Source organism: Thermomyces dupontii, assembly GCF_041956625.1.
Source record: "Thermomyces dupontii strain NRRL 2155 unplaced genomic scaffold VTN31scaffold_8, whole genome shotgun sequence".
Lineage (NCBI taxonomy): Eukaryota > Fungi > Ascomycota > Eurotiomycetes > Eurotiales > Trichocomaceae > Thermomyces > Thermomyces dupontii.
This window is the reverse complement of record NW_027192314.1, coordinates 962,898-988,371: the sequence shown is the minus strand read 5'-3', so window position 1 is coordinate 988,371 and position 25,474 is coordinate 962,898. Positions and strand designations below refer to the sequence as shown.

At 53.0% G+C, this 25,474-nt stretch overlaps 11 protein-coding genes across 11 annotated transcripts; 7 read left to right on the top strand and 4 right to left on the bottom strand.

The window, feature by feature from the left end:
- Positions 1-376: 376 nt before the first annotated feature.
- On the top strand, positions 377-1,474 carry VTN31DRAFT_7157 (uncharacterized protein; the record flags this gene model as incomplete). Its single annotated transcript, XM_069407847.1, has 4 exons — positions 377-444; positions 510-527; positions 655-878; positions 951-1,474. 4 exons carry the CDS (start codon positions 377-379, stop codon positions 1,472-1,474), a joined length of 834 nt encoding a protein of 277 aa, XP_069258460.1.
- An 858-nt stretch (positions 1,475-2,332) lies between these two features.
- VTN31DRAFT_7156 (uncharacterized protein) lies at positions 2,333-2,617 on the top strand (the record flags this gene model as incomplete). The annotated part of the gene is made up of 2 exons (XM_069407846.1): positions 2,333-2,361; positions 2,404-2,617. The coding sequence occupies 2 exons, from the start codon at positions 2,333-2,335 to the stop codon at positions 2,615-2,617; spliced, it is 243 nt and encodes an 80-aa protein (XP_069258459.1).
- A 1,044-nt stretch (positions 2,618-3,661) lies between these two features.
- Positions 3,662-5,087, top strand: VTN31DRAFT_7155 (uncharacterized protein; the record flags this gene model as incomplete). The annotated part of the gene is made up of 3 exons (XM_069407845.1): positions 3,662-3,856; positions 3,989-4,286; positions 4,342-5,087. The coding sequence occupies 3 exons, from the start codon at positions 3,662-3,664 to the stop codon at positions 5,085-5,087; spliced, it is 1,239 nt and encodes a 412-aa protein (XP_069258458.1).
- A 462-nt stretch (positions 5,088-5,549) lies between these two features.
- Positions 5,550-6,758, top strand: VTN31DRAFT_7154 (uncharacterized protein; the record flags this gene model as incomplete). The annotated part of the gene is made up of 3 exons (XM_069407844.1): positions 5,550-5,629; positions 5,704-5,925; positions 5,999-6,758. 3 exons carry the CDS (start codon positions 5,550-5,552, stop codon positions 6,756-6,758), a joined length of 1,062 nt encoding a protein of 353 aa, XP_069258457.1.
- A 438-nt stretch (positions 6,759-7,196) lies between these two features.
- VTN31DRAFT_7153 (uncharacterized protein) lies at positions 7,197-8,260 on the bottom strand (the record flags this gene model as incomplete). The annotated part of the gene is made up of 3 exons (XM_069407843.1): positions 7,197-7,913; positions 7,998-8,077; positions 8,143-8,260. The coding sequence occupies 3 exons, from the start codon at positions 8,258-8,260 to the stop codon at positions 7,197-7,199; spliced, it is 915 nt and encodes a 304-aa protein (XP_069258456.1).
- A 355-nt stretch (positions 8,261-8,615) lies between these two features.
- VTN31DRAFT_7152 (uncharacterized protein) lies at positions 8,616-9,584 on the top strand (the record flags this gene model as incomplete). The annotated part of the gene is made up of 3 exons (XM_069407842.1): positions 8,616-8,862; positions 8,932-9,181; positions 9,254-9,584. 3 exons carry the CDS (start codon positions 8,616-8,618, stop codon positions 9,582-9,584), a joined length of 828 nt encoding a protein of 275 aa, XP_069258455.1.
- A 500-nt stretch (positions 9,585-10,084) lies between these two features.
- VTN31DRAFT_7151 (uncharacterized protein) lies at positions 10,085-13,967 on the bottom strand (the record flags this gene model as incomplete). The annotated part of the gene is made up of 8 exons (XM_069407841.1): positions 10,085-10,191; positions 10,256-10,724; positions 10,780-11,067; positions 11,119-11,276; positions 11,332-11,623; positions 11,670-13,768; positions 13,840-13,884; positions 13,949-13,967. The coding sequence occupies 8 exons, from the start codon at positions 13,965-13,967 to the stop codon at positions 10,085-10,087; spliced, it is 3,477 nt and encodes a 1,158-aa protein (XP_069258454.1).
- An 844-nt stretch (positions 13,968-14,811) lies between these two features.
- VTN31DRAFT_7150 (uncharacterized protein) lies at positions 14,812-16,472 on the bottom strand (the record flags this gene model as incomplete). Its single annotated transcript, XM_069407840.1, has 2 exons — positions 14,812-14,838; positions 14,910-16,472. 2 exons carry the CDS (start codon positions 16,470-16,472, stop codon positions 14,812-14,814), a joined length of 1,590 nt encoding a protein of 529 aa, XP_069258453.1.
- Positions 16,473-17,447: 975 nt separating this feature from the next.
- VTN31DRAFT_7149 (uncharacterized protein) lies at positions 17,448-18,757 on the bottom strand (the record flags this gene model as incomplete). The annotated part of the gene is made up of 3 exons (XM_069407838.1): positions 17,448-17,492; positions 17,552-17,928; positions 17,983-18,757. The coding sequence occupies 3 exons, from the start codon at positions 18,755-18,757 to the stop codon at positions 17,448-17,450; spliced, it is 1,197 nt and encodes a 398-aa protein (XP_069258452.1).
- Positions 18,758-23,288: 4,531 nt separating this feature from the next.
- VTN31DRAFT_7148 (uncharacterized protein) lies at positions 23,289-23,693 on the top strand (the record flags this gene model as incomplete). Its single annotated transcript, XM_069407837.1, has 1 exon — positions 23,289-23,693. One exon carries the CDS (start codon positions 23,289-23,291, stop codon positions 23,691-23,693), a length of 405 nt encoding a protein of 134 aa, XP_069258451.1.
- A 516-nt stretch (positions 23,694-24,209) lies between these two features.
- Positions 24,210-25,370, top strand: VTN31DRAFT_7147 (uncharacterized protein; the record flags this gene model as incomplete). Its single annotated transcript, XM_069407836.1, has 2 exons — positions 24,210-24,281; positions 24,330-25,370. The coding sequence occupies 2 exons, from the start codon at positions 24,210-24,212 to the stop codon at positions 25,368-25,370; spliced, it is 1,113 nt and encodes a 370-aa protein (XP_069258450.1).
- Between the last annotated feature and the right edge of the window lie 104 nt (positions 25,371-25,474).

Here is a 25,474-nt window from a genome sequence, read left to right as displayed (position 1 = left end):
CACTACGCCGGAAGCGAGAAGTCATACAGGTTCCAATCTATCTACTCCGTACACTATTCGAAATGGCTATCGAGTCATCGTTGTACGAATGCGGTAATGCTCTCTGTACTTCACTGTCAACTGTCAACTGTTGTAAGTACCGACCACCAGGACCGGTTTCAGATGCTTACATAATCTAGCGGATAATGATGACTTCAGCGATGCTGCGGACCAATGGCAGCGAGAGTCCACAAACCGGTGTGTTCGCAATCACAAGTGCCAGCCACCCCGGTCGTGCTTACTGACAGATTGTCCTTTGTCTTGCTCGAGTTCTTGTACGGAACAAAGCATTGACAAGCCTCTCATTGCTCTGACGTCCCTGCTGTCCGTGAACATAATGGCTCCCCCGCCCGCGGCCCATCTGCCTCTGAGTGAGAGGCTCAAGGCGCTGGCTCAGACGTTGCAGTACGTTCTGAAAGGTCCATCTTCCTCGAGAAACAAACTTGTGCATACTGACGATGGAATGATAGATTTGCCTGGTTTGTAGGGTACGTGACTGTCCATGAGTCGTCATTGCAAACCTGCCCTCGATCCACCAAAAGATATTTCCACGGCTCGGATTCCGATGATCACGATTTCATTTGGGGAGTAGCAATACTGATGATGCGATGATAGCCATGTGGTCCTCCTTCTGTCTGTCTTCCGTTACTCGCTGTCCTATATGTTCTTCAACTACTACTCCCGTCCGGCAATGATCGCCTATCGTCTGGGTTTCCTCATGGCCGCTTTCACCTACGGCATCGTTGTCCACAGACAGCACTTTGTCTACGGCAAATTGAGCGGCACCCCGCTTCAGATCGTTGCCAAGCTGTTGAGCGATGAGAACGTGCGGTATCTCGGTAGGACGCGTCCTCCTATTTCACAATCGTGTGGACTGGTGGCATGCTGATGCACAGGTTACTGCCGGTCAGCCTTGGCTCTTGTATGGCTGTACTCTCGCCAAGTTAGCATGGCCCTGTTCCCGTTCGGCGTGTACTCGGTCTTCCACGTAGCCACTTACACCCGCACCACCCTGCTGCCCACCTTGCAGCCCGGTGACCCCTCTCGTTCGGGGAGACAGTCGCCGCTGGCCGATAAACTTGGCCGGTTCGTCCGGGAGTACTATGACTATGGCATGGAACTGGTTGGCTCGCTGGAGTTGGCCATTCTCGTCCGCCTCGTGCTGTCTGCGCTTACCTTCTCCCGGGGCAGCTGGATCTTGCTTAGTATCTATTCGCTGTTCTTCCGCTCCCGGTACGCCACGAGCCCCTTTGTCCGGAAAGCCGTGGCGCATGCGACGGCGCGCATCGATACCGTCATCTCCCACCAGAGCACTCCGCCCCAGTTGCGCCAGGCTTGGGAGGGATTTAAGGGCTTGGTGCGTCAGGCCTACGACTCGACGGATGCCCGGCGCTACATGCCGGCTGCCGCTTCGCCGGGAAAGAAGCCTCAGTAATTGTCCTAGTTGCTTGCTGGCCGCATACGGTGCCGGGGCGTCTCGGAGACATGCACACTGCCCAGCATGCAAACAAACTTTCTGTCTTGCGTCGGATTGGAATGGTACTTGACCTCGTGCCGTTTCACGGTTACTCGACTATCGCAACAAATCAAACCATCGCGCCAGGGACGTAAGGCGCAATAAGGCTGTCGATTAATACAGGATGGCGCGGCAGTGCTGTCATTTAATTTGGGTCTTGGGAGTCCGGTGTGGTTCAGAAACTCAGGGTGGCAGGAGAAAGCTACATAGAGCTGCCTAGGTTCTGTGAACACTAGCTCAAAGTTGTCAGTGGTTGTGGAAGAATCTACTAATGAATTGACGTCTACTGCATCTACATCATTCATCATATGATTTTGCCGTTGATTTGGTCTGTCAACTGCGGACTTTGCTTACCAACTCTGATATTCGCTTAAGGATTGTGTTGCTTGTTCCCCCACGAGGCCGATGAGGCGGCAGTCGGGGTAACTCGTCGAAGAGTTGGAGCTTCGCAATGCCACAGCAACGGCCTACCTCTACAGTATGAGGGCATCCTGTTCGCATTTGCAAGAAAAGTACGAAGTACTACCTTACAAAACTCGGACTCGTACGACGGACTGCAGCAACAAAGTAGAGGGACGTAGAGTGTCACGTGCACCTCCTTCCGGGGTTGTCATCATGCGTCCCGAAGTAGGCTACTCATGAATAGTACTATGGATGTATGACACCCATCATCGATTGCATTAGACTGCATGACTGCCACCTTCCAGTACCTACGTGACAAAACGAGCAAAAGTGTTTTGCGCTTGTAATGCTCGTATTGTCACCGGGTCTTGCCTTATGTCCACGCACCGAGCCACCAACTATAGGTACTGTATGAGTCTATGAGTAATGCGCTTCAAGCCGCTTAGTTGTTTTGGAGGCCACTTCGAGGTGGCGCTGCTGCTGTTAGAGAACGGCGCTAATGTTAACGCACAAGGTGGCAAATACGGTACTGCTCTCGAGGCTGCTCGTAGGGGTGGAAGCCCGGAGATCGTGCACCTGCTGATGGAGAATGGTGCTGACGTCAAAACTGATCTCCAGGCTGTTGGTGCTGAAGAGAATTATCTTGAGCAGCTCCCCTAGAACCAAGACGCTTGTCCAGTTGATGTGTGAATCCATGGCTGTTCTGTTGCATTTTTGCATAGAGTATCGAGTTCTCTGTTCTGTCATCTCTGTCTCTTACAAGGCGCACTGTTCAACAGGGGCTGACGATCCCAATTTCTCGTTGCATAGTTACTACTAATCATTGGAGAAAATCCCGGCAGCTTGGATTTTGGATACTTCTGCCCGAGGAATGATCTTAGTCGTCTGTCCGTTCGAATGCCGATTGAAGAGCGACAACTTAGTACGCTATAACATAGGTAGTATTCAACATTCAACAACGTGCAGTGCTATCAATTTCTTCAGTACTAGTTATCCATTGAGGTTGCTTTCGCAGACAGAGTTGAGCACGAAGGCGATCTCCAGCAGCTCTAGTTGTGATCTATTGGATGATTTGGTCAATACGAGTACTGGGCCTCGTATACTTTTACTATGTTCAATGCCATTAAGGCTGCGATGACTTCGCTTTCGATGACTGAACTAGTCGCTATGAAAAGTAGGTATAACTCAGCATAGGTGCTCTAACGCAATGATCACATCAAATTTTGTCATTGGTAATACACAAGAGTCCGCCAATTACTCTCGAAGTCTCGATTCTGAGTGAGATGCTCAACAAACGAGTAACGGGCAAATCAATTCCTAGGGTTAGGGTTGATGGTCGATCGAATTACCTAACCCACGTGACTTCGGAGACACCGAGTGTTCCGATTGGACGACGAGCAGTCGGATTCATCGCCAAATTTCTGCTCCAAGGGCTCCGGAGTCCGGAGTGATTGATCAAAGTCCACCGAGGACAGACTAATTGACGATAGACTGTTTTTCAATTTCAATTATGTTTGTTCACAATCGTTTCCTTTGCTTGTACTGTTTATGAACCTGTCGTCTCGAAACTGTCGAAAACCGGTGTCCAGCGGTGGCACATTCTATCCAGGCAGCCGAGAATTGTTGGACTCGCTCGCGAAAAACGCTTCCGACCCGACCACTGCTTGGTCGTGTGCCCGATAGGGCATCCCACTCGTACTGGCAATGAGCATTGACTCCACGTCGACAAATCTCTACGCCGATCCCCGGGCCTTCCGTGCCTCAGACCGATCCGCGCAATTATCATCGTCCGTACCACAAGATGGCGTGTCAAATCCAGCCGCATTCGCCATGCAGGTTGCGGGAAGCATGGGAGTCGAGAGAGATCAGGAAGAGGAACACAGACCGCCTTATCTTCATGTATGTGGGCTAGTTCTGACGACGCTCTCGTCTTCTGTGTTTTGAATTCTTGGTTTTCCTTTGCCCTATCTATGGATCTTTGTTGCTCCGGTTGACTCGCTCGACGTTTGTCTAAGCTGATATCTTGATCAGGCCATGCTGGCCGGTGGTACCGGAGGCACCTGCGGCGACATGCTCATGCACTCCCTCGACACGGTCAAGACACGGCAGCAGGGCGACCCGCACATGCCGCCCAAGTATACGACCATGTCCCATACCTATTTGACCATTTGGCGACAAGAGGGAATCCGAAAAGGTCTGTACAGCGGCGTGACACCTGCCCTGCTGGGGTCATTTCCCGGCACGGTCATTTTCTTTGGGACCTACGAATACACAAAGAGGCATATGATCGATGCAGGCATCGTTCCGAGTGTCTCCTATTTGACAAGCGGTGAGTTCAAGTTGTTTGTTGTTGCGGACAGAAGTCAGGGTCTGACGGTGTACAGGCTTCATCGCGGACCTTGCGGCCTCAATTATCTACGTGCCGTCAGAAGTGCTGAAAACTCGGCTCCAACTTCAGGGCCGATATAACAATCCCTACTTCAAATCCGGGTATAATTATCGATCCACGCTGGATGCGTTCCGGACAATCCTCCGACAAGAGGGGGTAGGGGCAATGTTCTATGGCTACAAAGCCACAATATTTCGAGATCTGCCGTTCTCGGCACTCCAGTTTGCTTTTTACGAACAAGAGCAGAGCTGGGCCAAGAAGTGGGTGGGCTCAAGAGATATCGGCCTCGGCCTGGAAATCCTGACGGCGACAACGGCTGGAGGCATGGCGGGCGTATTGACCTGTCCACTGGACGTGGTCAAGACGCGGATCCAGACTCAGCAAAATCCTCAACAAAATCCAAGCGCCTCTACATCTTCATCATCGCCATTGGAACCCTCACCCTCGGAGACAAGGCGCCAATCCTCTCCCACGTCTCCACCCTCAACGTCCAAAACCCACACCCGACCTATCTCGACCTCCTCGCCATCCACCTCGACTGTCCCTTCCGGTGCGCCATTACTCCATACTTCATCCGTGGTTACCGGCCTCCGCATGATCTACCAAACGGAAGGCCTTGTTGGCTGGTTCCGTGGCGTTGGGCCACGCGCCGTCTGGACCAGTGTGCAAAGCGGCATAATGCTGGTTCTGTACCAGTACCTTCTCAAGCAGCTTGAGGCCTTCCAGGCTCGACAGGAGTGATAGTCGTATTTCAAAGACTCTGCTCGGCGCTCTGTACATTGTTTGGGTTGCATTTGGTCCATGAATCCTAGCGGCATGGTAGGGGTTACGTCGGCGTTTGTAGTATATAGATCTGTACCATAGATAGAAGAATACAATACTGCCTTACCTGGTCTCGCTCTCCGTAACTTTTCGTAGCTTTTCGTCTCGACAAGTCGGCGGTTTCCGCATCCAGCACGTGACGCTTAGTAATCAATCTGATGACTCAGACTGATGTTACTGTACCTATGTTATGAGAACACGCCAAGATGAAGCAAGCGCGGCGAAAAGTAAACAAAACCCGCTTGGCCGATCGCTTTTCCCCACGAGCGCATCTTCCCTCTCCTTCCCTCGTGCTCGCGTCCACCCTCGCGGTGTTTGTGTATTCTATTAGATATATTGTGTTCGCTGCAGTCGCGTGGCTCACGCGATCATTAATACACCATGTCTTCGACGATGCCTTATTTGCGCAGCTTGCGCAAGTCCGAATTGACCACCCTGGCTGAGATTTCCGATCTGAAGGGGTATGATTCGAAGTCGCATCTGAATGAAACTCGGATATGCTACGAGAATCGCTAACAATTGTCGATGCAAACAGGTATGAAGATTTGAAAAAGTCTGATCTCGAGACCGCGCTGGATGCGCATTTGCGCGAGAACAGAGCCATCTTCTCGGGAGACAAACGCTTGGCGGATTATTACCGTCGTCTTTCCCAGCCGGCGCGCGTCTCGTCGCCGGTTAAGAAGGAGCCCAAGAGGGATGTTTCTCCGGAAGAAACCAAGCGGCCGGTGCGTCGCAGCAGGACCAACGAACCTGAGAGGTACATAAGCGCTCCCTTCTCTCGGACGCGACGCGTCATCACGCAGTCAGGAACTAGATGCTGACTTCAACAGCGAGGATGAACAGCAGGACAAGACTCAGACTCGAACCCAAACTCAGACCCCGTCGTCCAGTAACGCGGCGGCGACGCAAACTCCGGCTCGTTCGCCACTCTCAATCGCCAGCTCGCTGCCTCCGTCGCCGGCCGTGATCGCCAGCGCTGTCGACCGACAAACCGCGCAAGTGCGCCGCAACTTGTCCAAGGCCTGGAACAAGTCCGGCGTGTCGGAGCGGTCGGACGTCCTGCGCGAGACGCTGAGCAGCATCAAGGCCATTGCGCTGATCATCATCTCCGTCGAGGTGCTGGGTCTGGCGTACGAGCTGGTGCCTCTGCGGTACGTTGCGACGGTCCCGGCCGTCGGCGCGCTGCGCACGCCGGAGTTTGCCATCAAGGTTCCCGACCTGTTTGTCCTGCTCACGGGCGCGTTCTGGGCGCCGGTCATCTTGTGGGCTCTGACCTCCCTGGCCATCCCGCTGACGGTTGCCTATTTTATCAACCTGAGCCACCGGGCGCAAGTGAGCCACTCGTACGGCACGCGGCGCTCCACGGCGGCGATCGCGGCAGCTCCTATATTCGACCCGCTGGTGTACAACATCGCCAAGTCGCTGGTGGCGTACCTGGTGTACGCCAAGCATTTCACCTTCTGGGACGTGTTCAGCCATTTCACCGTGGACAAGGTGAACACGGCCATTCCGGGACAATGGCCGGGAATTATTACCCTGGCCGTGATTGGCGTGATTGCCAGCTTGTACGACGCTGTTTTGAAGAAGTAACTTAATGGCTGGTGAAAATGGTGAGATGCGGATGAGGAACGATGTGCAGCAAACACTATGACGAAGGGTATAGCTGTCGATTCACGATTGTTGACTGTTGTTTTGTGTTGTTTCTGTTTACTATTCTTCAGGATGGTTTTGTGTTTTGGATGAATGTCTTGGTCTGGATGGATGGATGGATGGATGGTGTGGTTAGTTTCTTTTTTTCTTCTTCTTGGACGTGTCTGGCACATATATAGACTGGGCACGACGTTGTATGTTCATCGTGGCAGGCGTTGATATTGGTTCCAAGGCTTGCTCACTCCGTTGTTGTAATGATATCCCTTCTTACACTGCTCCCTGAGTGGTTCTTGCGAACCTTCTTGGGTTACTGGGATGGATTGGTTGCAAGTATGTGACAAAAACGATTGATTCATCTCAAAAGCAAGTCATCCCCATTCAATGCGGCCGACCCTTCTTGAACCTCTCCGCCAACTCGACGGTGAACAGCACGGGACTCTGCAACGAGGACACGTAGACCGAGTCCGCACGAATATGATTACTCGTGCTCAGTTGGCCTCCAATCTCAGACTCCCAGTCGGTAACATCCCATTCAAAGCCGCGGAGGGTGAGCGCCGTGCGGCCGTGGAGCGGGATTATGCCGACGTTTTCGGCGAGGAGGAAGCGATGGCGCTCCTCGGAGGTAGGGTTGCGATGAAGATCGGAACGGCATGTGTGCGGCGTGCGGATGGTGTGGTCACCCGGCGGGAGCACAAACGATATGCTCTCCTCAGAGATGAGGAAGAGATTGATCCGGTTTCCAGAGGAAGACGAGGGTTCGTTGAGGAAATAGTACAGATGATGGATCTGGGAGAACGCCTGGTCGACCCTACCGCCTAGGCCACCCATGGCGAGGACATCAAGCGCCGAGGAATCCGAAGATAGCGACTCCTTTGACGGAATGTAGAGGTCTCGTCCTGGGGCTGCAACACGATGCGGCGGCGGTTGCTCGCCGCGGGCAATCGCCCCCGCATGCGCGCGGAGGAACTTCAGGCATTTGGTAAAATCGGCCGTGTCCTGATCATCGTCGAAGAGAATCGGCACATTGTGCGCGGCGTAATGCTGTCGGACGGACGGGAGCAGAGAATCTAAGTCCCCCAGGATCGCGGATGGCAACTGGAGACAGCGAGGATCTCTTTTAGCTTAGCAGGTTTGATTGATGAATGGTCTTGGTTGATTGAGCGGATCTGTTGGACGCACATCTATGTTTTCTCGCCCCCGACTCTTCATTAATTCGTAATATCTATTTGCGCCGCCGTCGGCGCAGAGAATGTAGCTTGCTGCATTGGTGTTAGACATCAATGGTGCTCGTACATGATGGATGGAGGTGGGGGGGCAAGCGGACCATGACTTCGGATAGCATCGAATGCGATCTCATTAATAGGCTGATTGAGGACCAAGATCGCATAGGGAGACGTCGGCGCAGAGTCTGCGCGAAAGAACTGCGTAGGAACCCAGTCCATATCGCAATCACCGTAACACAATGGCCTGTAGATGCAGATACAGCTGGTACAAGAGCAGTTGAACCTAGGAGTACAGACTACAGAGTACGAGTAGGTTACATGACCGGATAACTTCTCATAACCTAGTTACGGATAACCCGCTGAATAACACGCTAAACCCAATCAATCACCTTCAGTTTGGTCCGTTCCGTGCCGTTCGGCGATGATGAAAAATCACTTCACTTTTCTTCTGGAGCTGCGAGTCTAGGCTGATTGACAGCCTCTCTAACTTTCTTTCTCTCGTTTTAATTTCTCGGAGTTTGGCGTCGCCGTTTCATTTCGATTGTCGGTCCTTCCGAATCCCATTTCGATTGCCATGTTCTCGCGAGGAGCGCGCGCGCGAGCAACTCTGCTCCTCCGCGGAGCATCCGTTCGCCCTAGCCCCAGCATCGGAGCCGGATCCTCACCACTACAACAAGCAGCAATTGCGCGACGATTGCTAAGCACGGCGCCGCCGGCGCAGAAGTCGCGAAGCTGGAAGAATCTCCTCGTGCGACTGGGTCTAGCTGGTGCCGCGGTATACTACTACAACACGAGCACCGTTTTTGCCGAGGAGCCATCGTGTACGTAACAAAATTTCATTCATGGAAGAAAAAGAAGGCGACGGAGATTGCTCACGGTTAAGGAAAAAGTTTCTCTTCTCCCCCCATCGGCCACCCCCACCGTGGAAGAAGACGACGAACCTCAACCCGACGCCCGACTACAAGACCATGACGAGTCCCAAGCTGCCTTTAACCCAGAAACCGGCGAGATCAACTGGGACTGCCCCTGCCTAGGCGGGATGGCCTACGGGCCATGCGGTGAAGAGTTCCGCGCGGCGTTTAGCTGCTTTGTGTACTCGAAGGAGGAGCCCAAGGGGATGGACTGCATTGATAAATTCAAGTTCGTCGCCTTGTCCTTCACATTTTTTTTTCTTTTTTTTCGGGGAATCATAGGATTGCTGATTTGTCATAGGGCCATGCAAGATTGCTTCCGGCAGCACCCGGACGTTTACGGCTCGCAACTCGAGGACGACGAGGAGGTGGATGAGCAACTCACGCAGCAGATCGCCGAGGCAGATCGACAGAAACAGGCTGAGGCGCAGTCGCAGGCTCAGTCGGATGCTCCCCTCGCCACCGATGCCACCGCTGCCACCGAGTCCGCTCCGGCTTCGGCTTCGATTTCGACTTCGGTCCCCGCAGATCAGCCCTCTTCTTCTTCCACGACGGAAGAATCGATACGCGCGTCTCCGGCCGCCGAGTCTACTGCTCCCGAACCCACGCCCAATGAGTCGAACAAAGCGTGAACCCGTCACGATCTCTCTTCCCCTTCTCTAGTCAGCGGCATATATACATCATGATGGACAGGATGAGCTTGGGCAAGGGAAAAATTATAAATAGATGGATAGATCATCCCCGTGCGCTCCACTTGTCCACTACTCGTGTACTATATGTTCCATATAGCGTCAACGGTTTCATTTCTCATGTTCATCTAATGGTTTCATGATAGTCCGTAGTCCATACGTAGTCGATACATGACATGCCGAGGTCGAGGGCATGGATCCTAACCCTATCCTCGGGTCCCGTTTCAACCTGTGTTGGTATGGTTCTTGCAAAGGGACCTCGAAGATATGCTTCCCAAGACCATACGCTGCTGCCAGCCTGCTCTGGCTCGTCATGGCTTGCTCCACCGACATATTCCCCGGGCTCCATGAATGGATAGGATGCCTCGCCGAGGAATGACCGGATGGAACGGACGTACGGAGGGAACATTGTAATCACACGGGTCATAAAAAAAAATCATCCATCACCAGTCCACATCACTTAACTGCAAGCGGCGCGCCCGGAACCCAGAGCGCGTGTTACTCGACTTGTCCATCTTGACGTCGCGGTTCGGCGACCGTTTCTCGAGACCTTTTTTTTTCCGAAATAATTCAGCATATCAGCATTCCAGAGAGAAGTGGATGGGAAAACATACCATCGTTATTGTCATCATCGACGAGATGGTCGTAGTTGAGGACAAGGTTCTTAATCCGCTGCTGCTCCTCCCGGTCCGCTTGCTGCTGTGTGCGCATGGCGACGGCCAGACTGGAGTCGGACGGCAGCTCGATCGTGCGCGTCTGCTGCCGGTTGCCCTTTCTCGTCATTAGGCTAAAGGCCATCGTGTTGCTCTTTTGATTCTGGCCCTCGCCACCGTCGTCTGTGGTTGTTGTTGTTGTTGTTGTTGTTGTTGTTGTCGCCGGCTGGCGCGGTCGCATCGGCAGAGGAACATCAAACATCGTCTTGCGCTCGAACCGACGAGACTCCAGACTCTCCGCGACCATTTTCTCGAATGCGCGGTCGAATTCGGCCTCTGCTTCGGGATCGCGCTCCTCTTCCTGGCGAGTCACAAAGATCTGCTCTTCCTCGGACTCGACATTGTGATCCTCCTCGTTGTCAGGTGATGGCTATCGCAGTTAGCATTCAGACAAAAAATGAAGGGAAGAGGGCTTTAACACGTACTTCTTCCTCCGTAGTCGACTCCTCGGCCTCCGGCACGTCGTCTTCTAAACCCTCGTCCATGTTGTCGTTATCAGACGCGACGCTCTCCACATCCTCCTCGTCAGGTTCCATGGCCTTGTCGCCATCTTGCAGCGCCTTTTGGTAGTTCTGCGCAACCGCCTCGCTAAACAATCGCCCCGCTTCTTCGAGGTCGGAGGCGAGCTTCCATTGCGGTCGTAACACGTTGTAGGTATCCTGAATGAGAAACTCGATATCCATTGGAAGTGCATCCTTTGTCCAGATGTAATACTGGGTCCGTTAGCTGTGACATGTTACCCATTCCAGCTCTGGGATCGCTACCTGGAAGAAGGTCAGGAAAAAGTCGAGCTTCTTCTTGGCCGAGCCGCGGTCAAAGCACATCCCGCATGTATCGAGAATTGTGCACACCAGACGAATACGGAAGAAATCGTCCGGCGGATCCAGCGGAGTAATCTTGCCCGGCGTCGGCGTCCCGTTTTCTACCCTGGTTAGCATCAGGCCCCAACACCTAGTGGAGATGATGATCAAACATACCATGTCCAAACGTCACAATCCGATAGAGCGCGTCGAAAATCACCGGCGAATCGATCATCTTGTAATTGTACAGCTCCCCAAGATACTTCACCTCAGCCACCCGTCGCTGATTGAACTTGAAGTCGTTCTGCTCCAGGCCCAGAGTGATCGACTCAAGCAGGTTGTCCACGACGGCGATTGCGAAGCTCTGGTGGTATCGGTACAGAGCACTCATCAAGATCGCCAGGAGGTGGATATTGCCGTATTTGACCTTGTGTGGTCTGCTAAACACGCGTTCCAAAACGTCGACGACCTGGTTTCATTAGCACAAGCCCCAAAGACAGGAAGAAAAGACCTACCTCTTGCTCCTCCCAGTGAAGCCGGCGAATCGTCTTCAGAATCTTGGTGTAGTTGCGCTTGTTCAGATCTTGATAGATCAGCTTCCGGATGTACAGCTCCATCGGCGAACGCTCCTTTTGCTGGATGGCGGGCCGCTCAGGAGGGTCGACATAATAGACAGCGTTCTCCACAAGCATGCGCTCCTGCTGCCCCAGATGCGTGGTCGACTTCTTCCGGTTCAGAACCTCCAAAAACGACGTCATCCGCGGAGAAGTCTCCGGATTGCGCAGCAGATACCGACCGCAGTTCTCCAGCAAATTGGCCATGATTTCGATGTTGGTGCGCGAAAAGTCATCCAAGCACACCTTGAGGCAGTGGAAGATGACATGCTCAGGCACGACACCAAACTTGGTCAACTCGGCCAGATACCGGATGTTGATCATGCGAACCTGGCCCAGGAAGTCCTTTTGCTTGCGGCGTTGGAGGCTCCGGAACTCCTCGTCAAGATAGCTGATCAAGTTCTGCGGGATATCAGCCATATACTGGCCTAGTGTCGCAACAAGGCGCGCATAAAACGGCAGCAGGTCCGTGCGACCCTTGGGAACATCCTGAAGAGCCTTGATCAGCCGATTACGAGAGGCCTTGGAGTTGAGGAAGCAAAAGTCCAGCGCCAATTGATCGACCTGGGCTTTCGTCTGCAATTCGGGGAGTCGGACAAGGAGCGCGTCCACCTGCGCGCCGACCGACTTGTTCACCACCGAAGCCGACGGGTCTTCCGCTTCCGTCTCTGTACCCGTCTTTTGAGCAGCGTCTTCTGAGGACTCCTTGTCTTGTTTCGCCGCATCCTCGCCCTCGGCCTTTTTCTTCTTCTTCCCATCCTCCAGAAGCACAGCCGGAACCTTGCCCTTGAGGTCGACCAGATTCTCATAGAATCGTCGCTCCTCCTCGTCTTCCCAAATGCCCGGACCTTCACCCTGGCCTCTCAGATACTCGGTGGTCTTGACCAGACCAATACCTCCACCCGAAGCTGTATCAGCAGACTCTTTCTCCGCCAGGTTCGGCATCTCCACGCCCAAAATGTCGCAGAGAACCTGGCAGTTAGCAACCAGCTTCTCGTGCGCTTTGGATTGCTTCTCAAAGTTCGCCTGCCGGTCTTCAAAGATTTCACCGCTCCTGACATATGCCTCGGCATTGCGCCGGCTCTGTTTGATGAGCGCCTCGTGGTCGCGCACGACGTGCGCCTTGACATCTTCCAGGTAGCGTGTCAATACGCTCCTGAAACGCTGACGCAATTTTTCCGGTGTGACGGGTGTTTCTTCCTCCTCTGGCACAGTACTACGATCCGCCTCGGTGTCTCCTTCCGCCGCCGTAGACGCTGCTGTTGCTGTGTCCGGTGTTGTCCCGCCTTCAGCATTCACCGTCTTACGCCCTTCCTCAGCCGGCTTCACACCGAGGATATCCCAGCTAAACGACTTCACGAAGATCACCGCCAGCGGCAGATTCACGTGCTCCCGGTCATACCCAAGCAAATCCTTCAGCACCTCCAGCGGGAACGGATCCGTCTCCCGATCTTGATCGGCCTTGGCCGTTGCCGCCTGGCGCGACCTGGACAATACCTCTCCGGTCTTTCCGGCCGCTCCATCTCTCGACTTCGCGCCCACGTCATCCGGCTTCTCGATATCATCCAGGGTCCTCAACACGCCGACGAGCCAGAGCTCCGTGACGACCTTGAGAAGCACGCGATGTCGAGACAGACGTTCCCTTTCCTCCCGCTCGCGAACCTCCTGACTGACGGTCTTGAGCTGCGACTTATCCGGCGAGCTCAGCCCGCGGCCCAGCAGCCATCCAATCTGCTTCGTGAACTCATCCGGACCGAAGCGTTGGTGCAGCGCGCTGACAATCTCGACGCCAGCCGCCACCTCACCGGGCGACTTGAGCTTGCAGAGACCCTCGTAGCATGCCGAAATAATCTCCGATAGGTACTTGTGCAGGGACAGGGTACGGATATCAGAAAGGAACGTGGGGAGGGCGGAGGAAGTGATTCCGGTTCGCAGTCGCTTGATAAAGGCGGTATTCTTCTTCAGAGAGGAATCGAGGGAGGCATTCACGGTGAAGACACCTACGAACATGGTCAGCCGTCTTTGACCATGATCTCTCCAGACGCACAGAAAAAAAAAGGCCATCGCATACTCTTATCACCAGACCAAGCCCGCTCATTGAGACCACAGAGCTCCCCTATAAACCCCCCAAAAGTTAGTTTCTCCGGCACAAAAACCCTCCAAATTAGAAAAAAACATACGCTTCTTCTTGTGGTCCATTGTTCAACGCCGTCGTTTCTCATATATCGAAATCGAGTCAAGGGCCGCCAAGAGAGACAGAGAGGAAATACCACACATAAGCCGTGCGCCACATTGATGGCCGGACAGGGAAACATTAAGAAAAAAGGCGAGGTGATGTTGTCCAGGGTGAGTTTCCCTCCCTTTTCTCTTTTTACTCTTCGGCCTTTTTTTGTCTTTTTTTCCTTGCCGACTTGATGCTGGATTTGAGGTGTTGGAAGGCGGTTTTACGTGCCGCTTTCAATGTTCAGATCCGGTCGCCACGCCTTCGAATGCCTCAGGCAGAAACTATACACATGCGATCCATGAGCGACTTTGCTCCCTCAATTTCACCTAAGCTTGAGCATCGCCGATATGATCTGTCACATTTGAATCACGTAGTAGGTATGGGTAGATTAATATACTCGCGGATAGTCATCGGAACTGCTAGTTAAGTACTTTTCTGGGGGACATCGCTAATCATACATCGATCACATGGAGAGCGACAACTCAAGAAAAAAGAAGAATGCCACACAGACACGATGTAAGACGACGTATATAAGGGAAGAACAAACGCTGAGGGACATGGTACGGTCAGGATGGCCCCGTCAACGGGCCCGTGTCATCAAATCTCACCATTCGCACATCAATCCATCCCATCCTCAGAAAACATTAACGCCGGCGCAATGCTATGTCGGGGATCGAACATATCAAAACTATAGACAAGAATGTACACCATGGAGCGAGGTCTGACCGGTCGAGGTCCCTTCGTTGTTCCAATTCTTTCCAGTCCAGTGTCGTCATCATCACTCGGAGATTGGGCATAATGACTTTTGCGCCCTATTATTTATTTCGGTTTGCGCCAGAAGTATTGCTGCAAGCACGAGTCAATCATCTCATCCACCCTGCATCAGGGACAACAAATGAAGAGCGGAGAGCTCTTACCTTGTGTTGCTTTCGGCAGTTTCGCAAGCCTGGTTTGCGAAGATCGTTGACGACAGCCTGACGCCGCATCTCATCTTCGTCATGGTCTGCGATATAGTAGAACTCGCTCTCAAGAGGCTTGCCGGCCGCGTCCTTGCCCTGACGCCTAACCTCGCCGATGCATTTCACCTGTCCCAGAAGGCTCTGGATCTCCGCCTTGGTGAACCGGGCGGCAGGATTGCTCTCATTTTTCCAGAGCTCGGCTGGTAGGTTGTTCACAATCGTGGAAAGAGGGGTTGACGACAAGCGAGAGAAGGCAAGTTGATTGACGGCATGGTTTTGGATCCGTTCAATAATCGATTGTCTCTCGTCCTCCTGCTTCTGGGGACCATCGGCGTCCATCTTCGATTCCTCAGTCTTGTTGTTGACGCCAGCAGTCGGCTGTTTGGATTCCACAGGCGGAGCTGGAGTGCCAGTCGATGAGGCGGGCTCCGCACGAGTACGAGCAACACGGGCCGGGGAATCGTCTGTCTTGATAGAGGCCATCCAAGGAAGGAGATTGGCACCGTACGGGCCAAACGAGTGGACGATGGGGTCATTTTCCTCGTCATGATCTGAGAAATCTTCATCGGATTGCTGGGAAGGTGCCCGCAGAGCAGAGCTAGATGGACGAGAGTGGGTTTCGCCCTGCGTGGAGGACTGGAGAGGTTGGGTGGAAGTCGACGTGTTGCCCTGCGTGTCCTGGCCACGCGTCGGGGACTGCTGATCCTCGTACACCACAATTGGATTGTGTGAACGACTGGGAGTGAGCTGAGCCGAGGACGAGGGGAGGACGGGGCGCCCAGCCGGCGACGGTGACACGGGCGATATCAGAGGGTGCCGATCTCGCAGCGGGCTACCCAGACGACGCATCGACGGCGAGTTGCGGCGCGGCGAGCTCTCATCCCAGGCTGGATCCGACTCGCTGGAGTCCGAGTCTCTTCGGTCCCGACGGGGCCACTGAACAAGCACACGCGCGTCCTGCACATCGATCATGATGTCCGCATCTCGAATCTCCGACGTGAAGGTCTTTCCTTTGCCCAGGTCATACGTCTTCCCTTGGCAAGAGACTCGAATGCCATTCCAGCCCATGCACAGGATCTCGACGCGGTCTCGATCGAACGGATTGTTGGAGGGCTTATAGATCGCTTTCACGTGGACACGCGAGATGAGCCGGCTTGTTGAGAGTTGGTGGTGGCACGACGCGCTGGACCGGCCCATCAAGATCGGCTCGCCTGACTCGGGCAGCATCAGTGTTGGGACATTCGACAGCGGAACGCGTTCCGAGGCCATCGACCCAGGACGCTTCTGTTGGGACGCGGGCCGACCAAAGGACACCCGCGGCGGCGAGGACGACATGAAATGCGTCGAGGACGTGGGCATCGGCGTGGGATAGTCTCCGCCATCGCGTGCTACGCGCTTGGACGGACGGGGCAGCGACGGCGATGAGCTCAGAGGCTCAAAGGCCGGCAGTAACGTGGCCGGACGCTTTACGCCCGCGGCAGGCAGGGCACTGGACGGGTCCCGCGAGGGAGAGGACTCCATGGCGATTCGAGTCCGACTTCCCTTTCACTGTTCACGGGAGAAGCCCTTCGAGTCAGTTTCGTTCTCACGATTTACGTGAAAAATCGCGTGCTTGTGCAAGGGCTCAAGGCAAAGGGGACATGAAGGAGACATGAAGGAGACGAGATATAGGGTACAGACGCGTGAGCAGGGCAAAGGCCAAGTGATGAAAGGTAGTCTGGGGACGGCAAGGGCAAACTCACGCGGTTGGGAAACCCTCAGGAAAGAAAAAAAAAAATTGGGAGCGTACCTCGCGTGGTGAGCAGGAAGAATACGCGAAACTTTTCGGGATAGATGAAATCTCGCCCTAGACGGCTTCACGCCTTGTCCACCCGAGACGCGTTTAGCCAGATCCACTGCGCCTGGCGCGACTGGAGACGGCCGACTCGCGCGCAGGGGCGGGCAATGTCGATCTGCAGGGACCAATTCACACTACTGCAATGGAATGCAAAGGGTAGATGCACCTCCAACCACGTCCTGTCATCGTCAGCGATAGATGCTCTGAGGATGGCGAGGAGTGCGTCGAGAGCCACGACGGGCCAATGGGATCCCGCAGAATCCGTCCAAACAGTTCGCGCGCGTCGCGTGTCACGTGCCTATGCAATGCCAAGCCTTTCTACCAAGAGCCAAGAAGAATCCTCCGAGAACCAGTTGGGCTCGTACAGTTGCTTTTTCTGGAATAGATTACAATAATCATTGTGATTACTGCATCAGGCAAGCAAATACTTGGACAGAGCAATCTCAAAAAATTGCCAAAAAAACCAAACTCCCAAGTCACACTGCGTCAAGAACGGCTGATATTCACGATAAATACAAGCGAAGAGAACCATATGCAAAAATGGTATAAGATAAGGAGCCAATTTATGCCTCAGGCATTGTATCAACTCCAATAACAAAATGTACAGGACTCGGAGAAGAACGCTCGGAACGTCATTTCCAGAAGAGGTGTGGATACCCTTAGTAGAAAACGACCTGAGCCTCCTCGCCGTCCGGAATCATGACCTACGCTCGTTGTCAGTACCATCTCCTTCATGCTTTTAGGGTGAATTAGAAAAACGTACAGTGCAGCCATCCTCGCTGACTCCCGAGTCAGAGTAGTATTTGCCGTTCTCATAGTAGCACTTCTGGCTGATCGAGCCAGTGAACTTGACATTGAAGGCAAGCTTCTTGTCCGTGGTCGGCTTGTTGGGGAAGATCGAAGCCCAGGTGGCGCCGTCCTTGTAGCCCAGACCCAGGTTCATCGGAGCCCAGTTGCCATAGTCGTGGCTAGAATCACCCCACTGGCAGGCGGTCTGGTAGTCATAGCCAGCCGGGTTGATGTAGTACTGAGCCGAGGTGTCGCTGCCCTTCCACTTGTAGTAGGTGGCGGCATCGGGGTTGAACAGCTCCTTCACTTGGCCAGGTCCCACCTCCGTCGGGACGTTCTCAGACTCGGTACCTGCACAGAGTTAGACTACAGCCTCAGAAAAGGAGTCATGTGGAGGGAACGTACCAGGATAATCGGTCTGGCAGACGGACACAACATCGGACAGGGTATTCTTGACGGTCAGAGCCCTGATACCCTTGACACACAGGGTGTCGCAAGCGGAGTTGGTCTTGTACAGCTTGCCATTCTTGCAGAGGAGTCCACCAACGGACTCGCCATTGGCGCCCTGGTACTCAGGCCACTGGCACTTGCCGTAGCCCGGCGGGCAGGCGTAGGAGCAGAGCTCATTGGGGCCATCTCCGCACCTGTCGCCCTTGATACCAGTGTCGATCCGGGAAACAGAGTTGCCGGCCATGGTCAACTTCTGAATGCCAATCCAGCCACCCAGGCCGAAGTGGTCCAGGCGCACCGCACCATAGTCAGAGGGGAAGTCATCGCACGAGATCTCGCCATCCGGGAAGGGAGCCGTCAGGCCCTTGACATCGGAGGAAGAAGAAGACGACGACTTAGTCGGCTTGGGCTGCTCCTGGGTGGAAGAGCTCTGCTCCGCGAACAGACCAGCCTTGACGGGAAGCGAAGTTGTGGGCTTCGGCTTCGGCTTCGGTTGGCAAGCACCGGAAGGAGCCACACCATCGGCCCACAGGAGGTCGCCGTTCTTGACGCCTTCGCATGCCTCCTTCTCGGAAATCGGGGTGCCATCGAGAACATAGTGCGTCTCCGTCGGACCCGGGACGACCGTGGTCACGACATTGCGCTTCACATGGCGGTGGCCATGTCGGTGGGCGTCCGCGGCCACGAGGGATCCTGCCGCGGCGAGCGCGACGGCAATACTGAGCTTCATGGTGTTTTGACGATCTATCTGGGTTGATCAGTTACAATCTGCACCCCCACCCAACTTGTTGTGAGTCAAAGATGATCGGTGTTGGTCCTCGATGGATGATCTCCCGTCCGTGTAGCACAATGGCCAGGCCATCAACCATCCCCGGAGGGGATCCTTGCCATGGGGTTCAACCGGCATGCACCAAGAGACGTACCTACAAAACGCTGTATCACACCTCCAAATGGCCCTTGACGTTCCGAAGCAAGCAGCAGCGACCGAATATAAACGAGCGACTGGGAAGCAAACGTACAAAAGGAGCGTCTGGGGTCGGAAGCAGGTTAAAGAGGAGAGAACAACAGAAGGAGAAGGGCCAGAATTCAGGGAGTGAAAAGGAGTCCGGCCAAGGTTCAGGGGCCACCGCACCGCAGCCAGGGGGAGACTCGGAGAGTCCCCAACTCCCAGGGCTAAACTTCTACTAAACAATTGAACCCAAGCCAACACATCCGAGTAACGTTAGTTAATGACCGCCCGTCCGTGGCAATCTCGACCCAGTGCGTGGCTGCAACAGATTGGCTCTCGCTGTGCTGGTTTGGTCAGAGGAGTGCATGGCCACAAGCGTCCTGCGGTGCGTGGCTTCAGGGAGAAGCCCACGAACCATCGGTCGGAAAGATGTGATTGGACCGGCTGGAGAGATCTTCCAGATTGGTTCCCGACTTAGGCCCGTCTCCACTGGCAGAGTTCGTTGGTCAATTTCAGGTACCCAGCCAATCAACGATCAGCTCCCTTGCTCCTGCTGATCGCGTTCGAGCCAATCACAGCACTTAGCCAGATTTTCAGCTGCGGAAATGCATGTGCATTTGTGCAATTTGCCAATTGTGCAATTGAGCCAATCAGGAAGGCGAATCATTTTGAATCTTGGCATCATGCGCTGCCCGAGGCTGACAAAATGCGCGGATTTGCGGGAGTCCCTGGCAGTTCCAGCTCTGTGACATCAGACCTCTCTGCATCTCCATCAACCACGAGGTCAACTTTTGCGTACGAGTACTCCGTATATACTGTAGTCTAGGTACAGCCAATGCTCACCATCCCTTTTTCTCCATTGGACTGAATACTACAGTAGACACATGCCTCGGTAGGTCGATAAAGTCTCGAACGCTCGATAGCAGGTACCTGACCAGCCTCATGCTCTGTGGCTGATACAGGCGCATTTATTTGGAGAAAGTGAGAAACTGCCGAGTGAAACAGACTGCGCCACCCAATGGAAAAGACAAACGGTCGTTCTGGAAGCAGAAAACAGACTCGTAGGTGAAATTCTTTAAAGGGATGAAAGTCCCGCACAAGAATGTGCCTTGGTCATCTCTGTCGACGCCCGGATCAACCAGAAACACTGCGCCAGAGATCGAGACTCCTCATACAGAGTACTAACATGCTGATAACCTGATCAATGCTGCTCGGATGGTAGATACAAATCTGCTTTGAGATAACGATGGATACTATGGCTATGAAACCTAGCACCGATTAACTGCAAAACTCTTGGGCCATCCTGGAAGACATGGAATTCTGCACGAGTGCTCGTCAGCAAATCTGCTTTGGGTCTAATCTTGAGGTTTCGATCTCTGCAGAATGATGTCCGTCGGATGATATCATCATACTCACATTCAGTTCACCCACTCAGAGCGATCAGGTTCCTTGCGAGCCAGTTCTGCCCAAGAGCTCAGAATGCGTATCGATCGAATTGTCCTCCAGCCCGGGTTGTCATTCCAAACGTGCAGCAAGACCAGTGCCTCTGTTCGCATAGCCTAGGGAATTCCTCCGTGGCCTCTATGACAAATCATTCGTCTCGCCCTTTCAGTCATATTCGGGAACAACGAGTTTCACGATATCCGAAAATACTGTACACGGTATCGTTTGTGCCGTGTTTTGAGAGGAGGATAATTCCAAAGGTCACAGGTGATAGGTATCCGACAGTTGTGAGCCCGGCTTGCTAAATCATTCCCAACTTTCCCTGCCTCGCTGGAAATGACCAGATGGTCCTCAAAGATCAAGTCAGGGGAAGCTGTGATGATTCAGCAGTCCGAGCTCATAACTGTCGGATCTTCCATCCCCGGTCACTTTCGAGAGTACTGTCAAAACAGAACACGCAATCTCATCAAGACGGTGGACATCATGAAACTCGTCGCTCCCAACGACTGGGGGTGCATGGAACGAGCATTTCATCGAAGGAGCCGAGGCAGCCGCCAATCAGGATGTTACTGATACCGAGAGTCCTGAGCTGAGATGGAATTCTCGGCAGTTTGAACGAATGAATACTATTATCCGCGGCAATCGCCATTAAAGGGAGCTACCGTGCCTCCATTCCGCGTTGGGAGGACATGGACAATCATGTCACCAATGTCTAGATATCCGAGCTGGTAGGTTGCCTCGACTTGTTCGAACGCAAGAAGATAGTGCATATCATCGCATATGAATAGGCAAAAACTAATTAAGGTACATCATCGATAACTGGTTCAGTCTGGTTGAGGCGCGGCATTTGCGTGGACCCTTTAAATAGAATTTCATACCTCTCAAACATGGGTGCTGGATTGTCAATCTGAGCTCCAAATCAAGAGGTTCCTCAGTGAAACGGAAGAGAGTACGTGTACCTCCCGGTCAGAAAGTATCTCGAACGTCAGGAGTTCAAATTTGATCATGTCAGCTGTCTACCGAACTATGTCCTGCTTTTGCTATGCAAGTGAGCACTTCCAACCAACATTCTCTCAGATTCTCTCACTTCATGTAGTCAGTGCGTGCCAATAGATTTGGATGTGTCAAGCCCGGCAGTCATCTGGAAAGAGGGAAGAATTCCGATGAGACTCATACATGGTGCAAGGCCTGAGGATAGTACCGATTGTGGGCCTACCTGTTCACCAACTGGTATTCTGAGGAGCCAGTGAGAATTATGGGCTCGCTCTACCGATCCGACCGCCTTTCGACGGTGAAGATGACGATGATAGTTGAGTCTCATCGGAAATCTTCCCTCTTTCCAGATGATAGTCGACAGCTCCCGCATGGCGGCATTTAGTTGGGATTTCTCAGAATCACACGTACTGCGATAAGAATCGCCTCCTTTGAGCGGTACACTTATTGACCCAAATCTTATCGGTAGAACATCCAAGCTGAATCTGTAGCTGGCACTCAATGCCTTGTGTTGACCCTGTGAATCATAAGAAATACGTCCACGACATCGAGGCAGACAACTCGTTTGGTTTCCTCCTGGTCTATTCCAATTTTTAATCACACAACGAAGTCCTCCCAGTCGTCAAACTCAAGCTCCATAGAACGCTTCTGGCAATGACGTTTGCAAGTCTTGTTTCTGTTGCCTTTCTGGTTCACCTCGAATTCGTCAACAGCCCAGGTCTTTCCGCATTTGGAGCAGAACATCTCATCTTGTCCTTGAGGAGCCATCTTGAACAATTTAAGCAGAGGAACGGATTAGTAGTACTACTTGACGACACGACAGCCAATTCACGAACGGTGTGACCAACGAAGGAAGAGTAACAGATTAAGAACAGGGTAGTCGGTTGGAGTATGGGGCCGGTTGAAGGCTGTGAAGTGCTGACAGACACTGAAAGGGAGAATTGGAAGAATCAAAGAGAAATGTCAGGTAGATTTGCCAGTTTGCACCGGTGACAGGGGGTGAAGAAAGCAAGAACTTGAAACGGGTGTAGGGAAAGATACCTTAGTACCTAGGTTAGGGGGTGTCGCTGACTACGGTAGGTAAGACTGATTTCTACACATAGTCAATCATGTCTCTACCTACCAGGTGATAACCCTAATAGTGCCGGATGGTCTGGATCTGTGTAGACAGAACTGTTCTTCTTGAAACTCTCCGAAATCAAGTACATAGACTTTGTCTGTGCTGATCCGTCTGCCAGCGATGTTCACAACTCATTGTGACAACCTTGGAGCGCTTCACCTTGGATGTTAGCATCATCTTGACTTCAGAGTACGAGTACACTGCTTGTAAGAGTGCAACGGCCAGTGAAATCTCGATGGTGAGCTGCGGACAGTGCAGACACCGCCCCAATTCTTTACCAGATCATGGGCTGAAAAATGATCTGTAGTTTTGCAGTCTTGAGTTTACGGAGCGGTTTACGCCTTTGCAGATTTTCGGTCTTGCCCTAGGAGGTTGAGCGTCACGAGCTGGCCGGAGCAAAGAGGAGTCTGGGGGGTTACTAATGTCTAGACAGTTCGATGCAGGCAGACGACTGCCGGGCTCGACACATCCTAATTGAATGACACAGGGCCTGAGGCACTGAGGCTACTCTAAACAAAGTGAAGTTGTCACTGACTACGGAGTACTCGTGATACGGATCTCTACAGTGATTTTTCACGTGATAGACCAAACACGAAAATAACCTACTTACTGTACGGACTAGTAGTCATATTCCTCTTAACTAAATTTATGAAAATTCACGTGATTTGCATCACTGATCCACGTGATTTGTTTTTTAGTCAGCAGCGCGCTTCTGTTTACACACCCTCCTACGTTCTCCCACCACCATCAAAGGCAATGGAGACCGCGTCGCGCGAGCCTCGCAAGACAATCAACTGCTTCTCGTGCGGGGTTGATTGCACACGTCTCCGATTCCACTATGCCAAATCAGCGCCCATCTCGGCAAATGCAAATGCGCCAGACACCAAGTACGATGTCTGCCCCAACTGCTTCCTACAGGGTCGCATTCCCGCCAGCCACAATGCTTCGGATTTTGTCAAGCTTGAGGACCGGTCGCATAGTACCGTCCCGGACAAGGATGCTCCATGGACGGACTCGGAGTTGATCCTGCTTCTCGAGGCCGTGGAGCAGTTTGACGACAATTGGCAACAGGTTGCGGAGCATGTTGGCACGCGGACTGCGGAAGAGTGCGTTCTGAAGTTCCTTTCTCTGGAAATCGAAGATAAATTTCCCTTTCGTTGAGTCAGTGATTCATCGGTTTGGCCGATGGTTGCTATGGAGAACAGTACGAGAGTAAACCCATCTAGGGATGTGCTCGGCTCACCGGAAAGTTCTTTGAGTCATTGTTTCCTAGCTTTTTGTGATTTACGAGCAATACGGCTCACAGACATCGAGTAAGGCTTGATGGATGGAGAGCCTGACGGCTCTTGCCCGAATGTGGGATGAAATCGTGAACCGATGGATGGTCGAAGAGCCGAAGAGTCGGGAATGCCAACTGCAAATGAAAGTTTTTGATTTGCTGGTTCAACCTCGGTTGACTATGTACAGTCTACAGATCATCTCGCTTTGATTTCAAACAACGGTAAAAAGAAAAAATGTTCTGGCTTACAGCTCCGCAAGCAGAGAGGAATAAGCACACTTTGTACGGACTCGTAGCTCACGTGACACAGTTTACCAAGCACCTCACCGCCTTTGGTCAGATAATTTTTTTTTATCGCTGCAGGTGCAGATCAACTACACAACAGCTGGACAAGGACAATGGCGCCCTCAGAACGCCCTTTGACCACGAAAGTGGCTTCGGGAAGTCCCTATCAACTTGATGACAATCAGGTACGATCAATTCTTGCTGTCGTCGAAGCCAAACTCACCCTTGTATAGGTAACCCGGGCAGCATCTGCGCTGTTGCGGCATATCCGAACGAAGCAAGAAGAGAAAGAAGAATCATCAAAGAAGAAAACCTTGATCGGCGACAATGACTCTGACTCCGATGACGATGCGCCTAAAGTCCACGAGCCGATCTGGCTTATTATGACAACGAAGAAACATGTGGTGGACAAGAACCGATTAAAGCCGGGCAAGATTAGCATCCCGCACTCGCTCAATACATCAGCTTCGCTCAGCGTCTGCCTGATCACGGCCGATCCTCAGCGGGGCGTCAAAGACATTGTCGCCGACGAGACGTTTCCCTCGGAGCTTCGAAGTCGCATCACCCGCATCATTGGCTACACGAAGCTTAAGGAGCGCTACAAGAGCTTTGAAAGTCGACGGCAATTGCTGGCTGAGCACGATGTGTTTTTGGCCGACGATCGGATTATCATGCGACTGGTGAAGACGCTCGGAAAAACCTTCTACAAGTCGAGCAAACGACCAATCCCGGTACGCATTGAGCGAATAGAGAAAGTCGATGGTAAGCGAGTGAAAAAGGACGGCAAGAAGCCTCCGAAGAGCGAGCGTCAAGCCCAGTTTGCATCGGCGCAGGTTCTGGCCAAGGAAGTCGAGAAGGCGCTGAGCTGCGCGCCGGTGCACCTGGCTCCAGCGACGACGACCGCGGTCCGCGTGGGGACGAGTAAATTCACCCCGGAGCAATTGCTGGACAACATCAAAGCCGTCGTGCAGGGCCTGACAGATAAGTACATCACCAAAGGTTGGCGGAATGTCAAGGCAATCCACATCAAGGGCCCCAACACTGCGGCGCTGCCCATTTGGCTTGCCGATGAGCTGTGGGTTGACGAGGGAGACGTCCTGGACAACCCTCCCGAGACAGAGCAGAAGAACGAGAAGAAGAGAAAGTCTAGCGAGACGTCATCGACGCCGGCAGCGAAGAAGACCAAGACTTCGAAAAAGGCCGCCGATGATGAGGTCGATGTCAAGGAGAATCTCAAAAAGCGAAAGGCGAAGGCGCTCAAGGCGTCGGCATGATATATGTATTTTGTTTTCTGTCTGGGTTTGTTGCATGGGGTACGGCGTGTAAAACTACGGGATTGTTGATATGTTTGGAGTTTTCTGAATCCATCAAGTCCTGT